The sequence below is a fragment of the Morone saxatilis genome, unplaced genomic scaffold (assembly GCF_004916995.1).
Source record: "Morone saxatilis isolate NCDOM2014 unplaced genomic scaffold, NCSU_SB_2.0 Contig16, whole genome shotgun sequence".
Lineage (NCBI taxonomy): Eukaryota > Metazoa > Chordata > Actinopteri > Moronidae > Morone > Morone saxatilis.
The window spans coordinates 18227316-18240067 of record NW_023339718.1 but is presented as its reverse complement, the minus strand read 5'-3'; the positions used below and the strand labels follow the sequence as shown (position 1 = coordinate 18240067).

General features: G+C 44.2%; 1 protein-coding gene across 2 annotated transcripts in view; it reads right to left on the bottom strand.

The window, feature by feature from the left end:
- znrf3 (zinc and ring finger 3) overlaps positions 1 to 12746 on the bottom strand; it is a 64885-nt gene extending 52139 nt beyond the window's left edge. For both annotated transcript variants that reach the window (XM_035658415.1, XM_035658416.1), the window contains exon 1: positions 12317 to 12746. In XM_035658415.1, the coding sequence (XP_035514308.1) occupies positions 12317 to 12547 (231 nt within the window). In that variant the 5' untranslated portion in view covers positions 12548 to 12746. The remainder of the gene's footprint in view (positions 1 to 12316) is intronic.
- Positions 12747 to 12752: the final 6 nt, after the last annotated feature.

Here is a 12752-nt window from a genome sequence, read left to right as displayed (position 1 = left end):
ATATCAATTGTATTTCTGTCCCTCCCATGCTAGACACAATATTTCAGTCTTACGCTGAAGAATACAAATGATATCTGGTTCTCGCTCTGGTCTTATTTTTCTAACCTTCAGGGGCTTTCACATATTATTTTGGGGAGAACTGCTATCTCTGAAGCTTTCTACACTGCTGTGCTTAATGTAAGCCATGCTGGATTGGCATCCTTAAAATGTAAACTAATATATATAGCTCAAAAGAATCTATTAGCCTGCATTTGACCAAGTACACCCTGCTCCTGGCCAGGCTCCCTCCTATTGGCTCAGAGTCAACGTATGTGTCCTGCTAATCCAACAGTTGTCTGACTACACTGAAAGTCACCTCTGAGTCCAGCTCTAGCACTCATGTCAGGAATCCACAGGCTCTTTGCATACCGAGTGGCCGGATATCCTCTAGTTAAAGAGGGCCCTCTAATCCAGGGCCATGTGTTGGTCGACCGGGGAGGGTGACAGTGGGTAGGGGTGTTTTTTTTGGGGTGGTGGCAGGGATGTACAGGCAGTGCTTAAAAGGCCTTTAGCGTGACATCAGCATCACTTTGAGCTAATACAAAGCGGTGAAGTGAGAGCGGACTGTTCAGGTTCCATAGAAACCAATCCATTTCCCTGCAGATCCTCTGAGCCGAGCATTGCGCCGGCAAAAAGTGCAGTTGCTCCTGCTCTGAGCCTGTGGATCTATGCATCTGTGAATGGCTTTTGTGTTGCTGCCGGGGCAGAACAAAGTGAGTTCAGGTTACTGCACTCCTCCCGTTATTGGCCCACATTGTCTCTAATTATTCTAGCAAACATTGACACAGCATGTGTGGTCTCACATTTATACCCCCTCCCCCTTCCCCTCCCATGCTTAACAGAGTGAGAGAAGACAGAGAGAAAGAGAGCAGAAAACAGACAGAAAGAACATATGAAAGGGAGGGAAGGAATGATGAGACAAAGAAATGTACTTGCATTCACTGCTTTGTGCTTCATTATAGTGCAATTCTAAGTGAAATGGCTTGAAGGTGTACTGAAATGCTCTGTTTGTTTTCGTACCCGTGAAGAGAACGCAGTGTATACTCGGGGGGGGGGGGGTTTCCCCTCACCTTTCTCCCATGCCACCTCAGCTCATCAGAGAACAAATGCACCATGCCAACTCAAGCTTTTAATACATGAGCAACCAACACCAGCCAACAGGGGGTAGAGTTTTCTAGGATGCAATAACAGAAAACAGCCACAACTTTAAAGCTCAATCCCACACTCTAATTTGAATTCTGAAGCTTTCCGTTGCCTAGGCACTTCTAACTCCAGCTTTTGCAAAACAATAATTATGATGAATGTATGCATCAGTAGCTTACCAAATCCTCTGTCCGTGAGCTTAGCTTGAGGCAATGCTGCAGAAAAGCTGACCCAAATATGCTACATGTGGTTGCCAATAGGAAATGGCTTAAAGTTAGGCACAAAGACAGCCTGGTGTAAAAATCAAATCACGAACATTTAGAAATGGTCTGAACAGGCGAACTTACTTACTGTAAAATTGGCCCTAACCTGTTGTTAGCATTTGGTGGCAGTGCTACAGAAAACCTCAGTGGAGTGTGAAACCATTGCAAGGATTGCAAAATTCACATAAAAGCCTTTCTGAGCAGATCTATTGCAGATTTTACTGGAAGCAAACGGACTGACTTATCTGCTAGGAAGCACAACATTTTCAGTTTCCTCAGATGAGATTTTATTAGTAACTGTGGATTCCGATTCTACACCTCTCCGCGGAGATTTGATCAGCTCATCATGTTTTGTCACATCACATTTGTGTTATTTATATATTGAAGCTGCCACAAAGAAAACGGTGGTGTGTCAGTGTGTCAAGCATACAGAACTGCAGTATCCCACAGTTAATTATTGAAGCTTATATTGGTAGTACCAGGTGGTACCGTAAAGCCGTCTTCTGCAATGTCTGTCTGAGTTTCTGTATGACTGTAGGATGCTTCTACTAACATCCATTTCAACTGATTCCAAACCAAAACCTACCAGCATATCAAAAGCTCCTTAAATAACAAGATATATTGTAAAAAAAAAAAAAAAAAGAAAGAAAGAAAAAGAATTACAATTAAATTACAATTTGAGGTTCTGCAGAGAGCCAGACTAAGGGTTTTCCTCTGTTTGCGGTCTTTATGCTACGCTAAGCTATCGATCTCCTGGCTGTAGCTTCATATTTTGCAGACAGATATAAGAATGGTATCAATCTTCTCATATAACTCTCGGCAGGAAAGCAAATAATAGTATTCCCTAAAATGTTCAACTATTCCTTTAATGATAGTTAGATCAAGAATATATCTGAGCTCTATCTATTGCATAAATCTACAATATACACATTTCATATATTTCGGCCTCCGTTATATGACAGAGAATGATGCTTCCAACCGACTGGTGAGGCCACTATCCAAATCTCAGAGCCACATCCCTGGGATGTGTTTACTTCAAAATGCCTGCGGGATGCATGTCACCCCGGGGGTGACAATTTGACTTTGTCACATGCCTGTGGGATGCAGACGGAATAGCAAAGGGCTGTATTGGCCAGTCTTTTTCTGTCATTCCCATCTTCTCCCACTCGATCTGTCCTTTCTATCAAAACAGCATTCTGCGAAACTAGATTCCTTGACATGTCCGAGGATACGTTATCATTAGCGAGCCAAGTGTGTTTGGACAAACTGCTCGTACACTGTCAAGCAAAGAATAGCCAAGATCTGCTCGGTGTCTTTTTTTTTAAATTGCTCAAAATGAAAAGTGCAGCTTTCACAGTGACATATGACAGAAGGACAAATCTGGATAGAGAGAGTAAGGGGGTGAGTCTGAGAAAGCGCAGTGACATGAATAATTATGTGCTCCATCACACAAAACAACGTGATCGTTCCTTCCCATTTTAACTCATATTAGTGACCTGTAATTTAAATTTTGTATGCTGAAAAAAGTTTAATACCTTGACATTTTTTCCTGACAGCAGCATGCAGGGGCAGCAAGGTGTAGAGAGAGAGATTACAAGGGGAATGAAATGGACACAGCTGGCCAGGAGTAATTGTCCTGACCTTTTCATGTACACTCAGGTTCACATTGAGCCAGGGGGGTTTGGAAGGTGGGCATGGGTGGAGTAGCAGGATTGCAAGAGTACGAACACAATTTGCATGAGGGAAAATGTCATATCCATTAGCCTAACTCACTCTTACAAGGGACTGTCTAGACATCTCAACAGCATTTGCACTTTTCTATCTCAAATGCTATACTGTAACAATTAAAATGCCTCAGTGTGTTCTTTCTTCTCAGTTCTTTGACCCCCAATCACAATCTGAATCAATTATTTACTGAGTACCTGATGGTAGACCTACTGTACAATGTGGTGCAAACTTGGGGTAAAAAAGGAAAATCCAATTTAAATACATCTTGAATCACAGCTTTCCCTCAGTGGTTGTACATGCTGTTTTCTACAGTATCCCAGTGTTTTGTAGAATATCTGTTGCTGGAGGGTTTGGACAGTCTGTCTTTACCCACAGCATGAAGTTCAATTGCAGATTTCATTTAACAGCAGCACGTAAGAGGTGCAGTGTACCTGCACACTGACACTGGAATAAAGGCATTGCAATACCTCACAGTGAAGCTTATTTTACTGATACACAATAACAGTTTGGATATAGTTATACGAAACTCCTGCAACAGGTTGTTTTACAGTGTAACTGAGTGTTTTAACAGCTGGCATACTCACAGCACATATGATTGGAATGAAAATCAGAACTGTAAATGAAACTGGCGTTACCAACTGATTTCAATCAATTACCTGAATTAATGAGGAATTAAAGCAATTACGATATACTGCCAACAGCACAATCTGTTTAACGTTGCTTGACTGACATATGTTCTGAAACCAGATCATTAATTGACTGACCAACTAGGTCGACAAAGTTAATCAACAGCTACTTATACTACTTATAATTGCAAAAGAATCAAAGCCACTTTTCTCTGTTGTACATCACAGAGAAAGCTATTTGAAGAATTTGGTGGCCATTTTTAATTATATTGACTTATTATTATATTATAAATAAGAAAATAACTGTTATTTGCAGTCCTTGCTTTGGTATGAATTGTGTCTTGTTTCCATCCATTCAAGTACAGCGATTAGGTGGATGGTCCTGTGATAGTCATGAATGGCTACACTCTACATGCTCGAAACAAGGAGGTCTCTTCTTTACAACCACCAACAAAGGATTTGTGCCGCAATCCTGAGTTCCGAGTCTGAACCAGGAGGCAGGAGTTAAAAGGCTGACCTCTGCATGAACTCCAAATAAATAAAAGTGCAGCTGTTTACTGCTAACTTAACATCAAATGGACACACCATCACAAAAAAAAAATGGCGAGGAGAACTTCAATCAGAGGCATGCAAATAACCTTTGGCAAACCAAATCAACAACAGTGTATTATTGCTGTGCGCTCTCAACGAGGGAGATACTTTCCTGCAGCGTGTGCCTCTGAACTGTCATGGGAGCTGTCAATGAGTTATCAGCCTGATGATCATGGGGGCACTTTGAAAGAATCTGTGGTCATGCTTGGTTTAGCACACATTACAAGGAAAGTACATGTACACACTCTTTGCCTCTCTCTCTCACACATACACACAGGTCCTGTATAAACTTTACAAAGGACAGAGTCAACTCTGTTACACCTGTTGTGTACTTTAGAAACGCCCAGTGGATTAACCTATCTGCTGAAATCAGATAAAAACTGTTTCCTGTTCCAAGTCCTCCATCAAAAACGTAAATAAAACTTTTTTCCACCAGGATCCTTACATTAGCATAGCGTCAGGAAGTGACCTAACGCCTTCGCCTGCAAGGTGTTCTAAACTCTTTGGCTTCAACCGAACACTCGAAGCATTTTTCTCACCGTGCTTGTGCAAGGGAACACCTCCACCTTTATTTGTATGGGAGCGGATTTAGCTCGAAGGCCTGCAATTACATCATCATTCAGTTTTGCAGCACTGCATATCAGGGCCGGCATTACTCAGAGGCCTTTGAAGAGTTTGGCCCAGCCCTCGCGCTCTCTCTTCTTCCCCTCCTCCCCTCCACCCTCCCCCTTCAGCACTGCCTTTGATGTTAGCGCGTGGAGCTGCGCCGAGCGTTGCGGCCTCCCAGGCCTCCCCGCCTCGCCTGATCCTATCTGCTCAGGCGGCACATTCATGTGGTTTACACCCGCAGCACGACTCCCACCAGCTATTCACCCAACCCTGCAGGCCCCTCCCTGATCAGGGTCCAGGGGCTGGAGAGGGACGCAACATGGCCTGAGCTGCCGACGGGGGTCGAGGGGAAGGGCAGGAGGAATTGTGGAGGCTTTATCAAAACCCAAGGCTTTGCTACAGATTTTTTATTGCCATGGTATGTTAGTGAAGGTACTATATTTGTAGAATCATGAAAGGAAAAGTTAAACCTGACCCTTGGGGACTTATCTTAAGAGTAGAATCAGAACAGTGCAACTGCACGGCATAAAATAAGCCTTCAAAAATAAATATTCAGCTTTGAGAGAGCAGTCTTTTGTCAAAAAAAGGCAGCAAACAGAAAATAGAAAACCCTGTGTCCCCAATATCTTCAGTATACTCATGATACAGGGACGACATAAAAAGAAAGCCAATTTTTCATTTCAAAAATCTAGGGCGCATCTTTAGCAACAGGAAGAGGAGGAGGTGCAAAGATGCAGTGATACATCTTCACTGTGGAGCTAGAAGACAAGCTGCATTCTACCAGACCAAAAAACAGTGCAGATAACCCAGCTTGTTCTCATCAGACCAAGCAAGCCCAATCCATCATACCTCTGGCCCCATTGTGTTATAGCCTGGATCCTCCTCATTACTGGAACAACTACACACACACACACACTAGGCACCGATGTAGGATGAGAGGGTTAGGGCAAAGATGAACATGATGGGTTAGGAGCTTCCACCTGAAACTGATTTGTCCCCATCTGGCACCCCTGTAAATGACCTTTGCTACGGTTATGTTGGAATCGATTAAAGGAAACAAAAGGGGCGGAAATGAAAAATGGCAGGGTTTCTGACAGAGGGCCTGTCAGGAGAATCCTCACAGCATTAATATAACGCATTAGGTCGAGGGTGATCATGTGCACAAAACCAGTAATGGCTTCCTTGAACAATTACCAAAGAAATTGCATCTAGGGCTAAAACAAATTAGTATGAATCAAAATGACAAGAGAACAGGACCTTCTTTCATTAAAAGCAGCATTATGTTTTTTAGGCATGTGAGGCTGATAATTATATAATGATGTACACAAAAGAAAGAACTTCATACCCTTTCTTCTTGAACTTGGGTGAGTGGGACAGATCTTTGATAAGATCTCCTTTCATGAAAACAAACTGAAGTAGTAAGAGGACTAAGCGCACAAGTCTCTAAGTATATTGAGAGGTAGGAGGAGAAGGAGGCAGATGGAGTGTAGCGCTCAGAAGGAAATGGACTGCCTGCGCAGCTACCTTCCTAGTCTATTGGCAAAAAAGTACAACAAAAGGGGAGGCTGGCGTAGTGGCCTTCCACGGTTAGTCAGCACATTCCTGGCCAACAACAAAGCATGCCTCTGCCTGGATGAGCCACTGTGAGCATTGTCATTTCATAACCCTCGACCCCTTAGTTTTTGTTTTGCAGACCTTCTGTGTCAGTAGATAAAAATATGGGCTGAGGGGATGGACTGGGCCTTTCAGCGCTGTTCCATCAAACGCAGACAGAAACACCAGGGACAAGTCAGAAAGCAAAAAACCTACTGCTGACTTTTTGTCATCTTTGACTCATTACAAATGTGTTTCTAAAAAAAAAAAAAAAAAAGTGAAGACAGGTGGTGGGGAAAAAAACAACACTATTCCACCTGTCAAAGTGTGATGTTCTTTTCTGGTGCATTTCCCAGCTCTCAACAGAGAAAAATCACAGCCTCGGGGCAAAGCTGAATTAACATTTCCTCATCATTGGAGTGTAAAGCAGAGGACAAGCACAAGACGTTCATACAAATAAACTCAGGCACATAATCAATAGGAGATCAGGGGGGAGAGCAACACGGGGGAATTGGATTCCCCTGGGAGAGGCCTGGGTACTGGGGAGAAAGTAGCAGCAAGCACCATCACTGATTGCTAATCTCTCTCGGAGTGGAACATCAAAGATCGGCTCAGCCACTCAGCCCAGTGGAAACTAACATAGCTACTGGGGCCACCAGTACCAACATGCGCTTGTTCCAGGTGGAGCTGTGCAGTGAGTGGGAATGAGCTCAAAGAGAACGACACAGGAGAAAGACCGTGTGAAAGAGCCAGGCGCAGGAGAGGAAAACAGAGGCTGCTGGTTTGGGAGATAGTGTGGCCAATTAAAAAGAGGTCTGAAGCACTAGGAGATGACACAGGCTTTAAGATTGATACACCTGAATGTTCACTGTGGGCAATCTACTTTCGGTTTAAGGCTAAAAATAGAATTCAATTGTCAAATCCAATTGTTTTTCTTTTCATGATTTCACATAGCCTATCCTACTGTGAAACTGTGATAGAATTAGTTGCTGAAACGGTTATATGATAAATGCCAGCTATTTGTTTGTCCCTGCTTCTCAAATGCAAAGATTAGCAACTTTTTCTCATTTTATAATCACTGTAATTTTTTACATCTTTGGGTTGTTAAAGGGTTGTCCAGACAAATTAAGAAATTTGAAGATCTTCTGATGATAAACTGGGTCCAGAGACTGGGATGTTGCGGTTCATGGTCGGGCACCCCAATACAAATGATGTTTGAACAATTCTTTAGTACACTCTGGTGAAGAAATAGGTGAAACTCTCACTTGAAGTCATTGCGTTGCAATATAGGATGCATGAGAAATTTTGGCTGAATCAAAAAGAGCAGACTGGTGGTGGGGGGTGAGAGTGTGTGTGTGGGAGGGGGTGTTAAGCAAGAGAAAGAGAAAAACAGTTTAGTCTGTTCTATTCCGAAAAGGGGAGAAACGCAGCCTCAAATTACTTTGGCTGGGACATGAAAGTGAAACAGGGTGGCGGTTAAGAGACGATAGCACTTAAAATACAGCTGCGACCGCCAAGCCAATAAATGGAAAAAAGTAGGGAGCAGCACTTTTAACCTTTTAAACCAGCGTTTGTGTACTGCTACTGTTGCTTTGGCGCTGGGAGTGGCCCGGTCCCTGGCACCTCCCGTCTGGGACCGGCCCATTATGGCCTCTTGGGGTTTCCAGCCTGTGGTGAGAAAGCGCGCTGGATGCCTTAAACCACTAAAGCTCTCATTATAGTCTAAATGCAGCGCGACACAACTCTTGCCAGCTCCAAGGTAGGAGCTCCAGTATTTAAGCTCATCGTTGTCTTAGCTCAAAACCACCACTTTCCCCCTGCACATCCAGTCAGAAAAAAACTGCCACTTTCAAAGAACCACATCATGAAGTCTCCCAGCTATAGTTACTGGCACTTCGTGTGCATGGAGATGAAGTTCAAAGGTGAAACAGCTCATGGGTGTTGGGAAACTATAGCCTCTTCTTCCTGATGCTGGATTCAGGGGATGTCCCTGTCTCTGTGTCCTTTCTGAGAGGAAGCAGGCAAAAGCCACATTATTCCCTCTGGTTCTGGCCGACGACACTGTGAGTTCCATCTGGTCCTCGCGGTGCCCCTGCCACGTCCCTGCCTTAGCTCCTCACTCACATGCTGACAGCACGGGCCCGCTGGAAATCAGAGGCAGATGTGCACTCATGCAGTGCATCACAGCTCATCTCGCTACAGGAAAGACGATTTGGCGTCAGCGAGACAATAGTGAATGATGAGCAGCAGATGAGGTTTCTCTTCGCATCGAACGTGTACTAATCAGCGTGTGCGCTGTCAACAATGATGTGAATGTGGAAAACATGGTGGCTAGCCTGAATGAGCATCCTGCCTCTTTCAAGGTCATTCCAGAAATTAGATTACATCAAGCAGAGGGCTGCCAACTTAACACCTGCCAGTCTAGGTGGTCTGTCTGGGTGACGTTTGGTGGAGGCATCACTGCCCTGCTTAATAGACTTAACTCAAGTCAAAACTGCTGCTAGTAGTGTGCACAGCCTCCCCTCCCTTCTATGTCATGTAAAATATGAAGCCAAAGAATTGAGTCCAGCTCCTCTAAATCACTTAATCAATTTCTCTGGGCCCAAAGCACTGCTGGATTTTCATTTTACTAGGCCACTTTCATTTTAACAGTCTAATCAGGAAGTATTTAAATCTGGGACAAGAGGTGAATACAGTTAACTACCTGGCAGAATGGACAACCTGCAACTGTCTTATTGCCAAGAACCAGAGTTAAGAAGCACTGCTGTAAATACACATAAAGTCATCTTAGGGAAATGCCTGTTGATACACACACACACACACACACACACACACACACACACACACACACAGTCTCATGCCTTGACAGAATGATTTAAGGAGACATTGATTACTTTACTATTACAGAGTTTAACTGGAGCAATCAGGGAACTGGCTTGGGAAGCCTAGGGTTTGGCACTGTGGCCAGATTTGCGTCGTCATGCTTCCCCCCTTAGAGCAGAGCGATGGCAAATTAACTTAATTTATTATTTTTGGCCCCGACAGCGTTTGCCACTTTTCGCACTCTTCAGGCAGAGCTGAGCGGGTGTTAGCTTCAGGGAATTAGCAAAGGCGAGTTGGGGGTATATGAGCGGTGATCGTGGTTGGGTCTTTGCTCAGGAACGTTGCCAAGCCCCCCTTTTCCCCTGTATTTGAACCCATACCTGCTGAGGTCTGGCCACTACTGTACACACATGGCAACGCAAACCCCTCAGGGCACTGTTCAAACAGCAGAAGAGAGGACTAGAAGGCCCCATAAACCTCAAGCAGACCAAACCAAGCACCCTATTCACTGAACAGAAGAAAGCTCAAATCTTCACAAAAGTAAAAGTGCAACTGAATTCACAACCTAAATATTTGTGTTCAACCCAATTCCAGTGTAAGACTATATCCGTTACAACACCGCAGCAATTTCCCAACACGTCGCTGCAGTGTTATTTCACAAGTATAGAATTTGCAAGTGGGGAATTTGATACCAGTTTAAAATTATACTCCTCAGGTTGTATGGCTGTCATTCATTGTCAGTTTTAACTTTCATAAATCTTTGGTAGAATATATGCTGTAAGAAATTCAAGACAGCGCGCCGTACTGGACAGACTGCCCCTCATTATAGCCTGACAAAATATAAGCTGCCTCTAAGTGGTCAGAAGCTATGTTAGCAAAGAAAGCAAACCTAAATAGATGTGGTTTGCAATGTAAAGCTGAGGTCCGACATTTCTGTGTGGTTACCGAGTGGCGCCAAATGGCCATCACTGTGTATAAACAGGGGCCATTTTTGTGCTGAGTATCACCTACTTTGATCCCCACATCTCATCTTTCTTTCAAAGGAAGAGTCTGCATTTTCTGAGGAGATAAAAAAATGCATGTGTGCGCTGAGAAGATGTTGTTGTGTAGCTGATACGGGCATTGTTGCAGAGTGGCAAGGGATGGATGCTACTAGATGTGTAAATTCAGCACCAGAGCATATGAACAGAAAGACAAACGTGACTCTTGCTCATGGTGGCGTGCTGCAGAAATTCTTCGACACGGTTGAGGTTTCTTGTGATGCAGCCCACCAGTACACACTTGATGCAACATGGTGAACTGGATTAAACTCAAACGTGTATTTGCAGTATTTAAAAAAAACAACAAAACACCCCAAGTCTCTCTCTCCACAGGCTGCGTTGTAACCTGGCCTCCCACCACAGACCAATGATCTCATGGAGCTCAATAGTTTCTTCAGTCTGAGGTCACACTTCAGCAACTACTGGCTTTTACACAACAAATGAAAAAAAGACAACTCGACCATCCTCCCTGCTGTGGCTTGTGAGGCGTCGTTTGTGCAGTGACACCTTAGCGATGCAATATTTAACTTAAAAATCAGAAAAGGCCTTCATAGTGAAGTGGGATCCGATCGGTAACGAGGGACTGAACGTCATCCGTGCTTCATCCAGAATAACTTGATGTGCATTATACGCTGTTTGGATTTTACACCTCCAGATAAATTGATAAAACTTCAAAAACGGTGGATACAGGCCATACAAAAACCTGGTCTACATTCAAGTGCAATCCTTCACAAAGAGCTGAACGAGCTGTTGGTCCCTCCATCACTAACGCAATAACACAAAGCGAGTTAGAGGTCAGGGAATAAAACATGAAACATTAAATCTTTGGCACATGACTGGACCCCAAACTCTGAGCTGCCCTACACACAGCAGCCAAGTAGATTAAGCAAGAATTAGAAAACTTCAAATAAACACTTGGCTCCGGGGGAAAAGCTTCATATTTTAGTGACTTCTACTCGATCAAAGTTGGATGGTTGATCCAAGCACAACCAGCTCCAGCCAAGTGCACTTATCAACTGCGGGGCCAGGAAATAAAACGTGGAACATGGAGGCTTCTTGTGTGATCACTTCTTTCTCCTTTCTATGGATTTCAAAAAAGCAACTTAAAAAGAGTTACAAGGAAGCCTAAACCAAAAACATGCAACTTCAAAGGCTAGGGTTAGTGACGGCTACATAGTAACAGGCTACGGAGCGGCGGGACGTGTGGGTTAGTTTACACGTTTGAACAGTCAATAAAAACAAACGCATTCCGCAATTTAAAGTCACTTTTTGCCATTGAGCAGTGTATATTTGGCCCCAAAACTCCCCGCTGAGACGGATAAACGTTCAAAACAACAACAAAAAAAGCACAAACAGTAGCCTCGCTGTTGCTCTTGTGAAATGCGTAAAGCCTCGGCTCGGTAAAAAGTTGACAAACTTTTTTTTTTTGGAAGCGGTGTTAGGGTTTTTGTTACTTTCTTTTAGGAAAACACTTCCCAAACGCGTGTGTTTCGGGATGAGGGCAATTAACGAGCGCCCAAGTTTAGCTCCAGACATCAACAAAATAACCTGCAAGAGCATGTTTTCCCCTGAATGAATTCCACAAGATAGGAGCCATCTTGTGACCGCATATGCTTGCGAGCTTAGTACCATCCTCACACACTGCCTGCACGCGCGCACACACACACACACGCTCACACGCACGCACATACATACATACTGTATACAACTCTTGTCAACCCCCCCACCCCTCAAACCCCCATGTGGAAAAAGTTTTAAGAAGGGCAGCTTGGTAAAATTACACCCGTGCCCCGGTACTGCTGCTCGGTGCTGCTTGCTTGTCATGCCCCCCTCCCGTAAGAAAAAGACACTTTACACGTACTTGAACGATCTCCCCCTCCGCGCTGATCGTGGCTCCTGCTTTGGAGAACCGTCCTTGCAAGCCAGTCGTGTAAGTAGTATAATCTCCATTGGGACTGGATTCGAACAGAACCACTTCCACAAAGGCAGTATCCTTGGCGAGAACGGTACCAAGGGAAGCGGCAACCGCTAGGATCACCAGGACCACCGAGTCGGGCACACGATCTGAGCCTCTCCTTGGTAAAATCATCATCTTGCCGGCTGGATCTGCGCCGATCGGGACATAATTTCACACGGATTAATTAATCGGGGCAAGGTAATTGAAATCGGGTCTGCGCGCGCTACAGGCGATGCGTCAAAAGAGTCAGAATTGTGCAATAAAAGCCGAGCCTGGGCTGAAGCGTGTTTATTTCACCACTGCAAGCCTTGTCAATTACATTGCCTCCAAACGCTCTCGC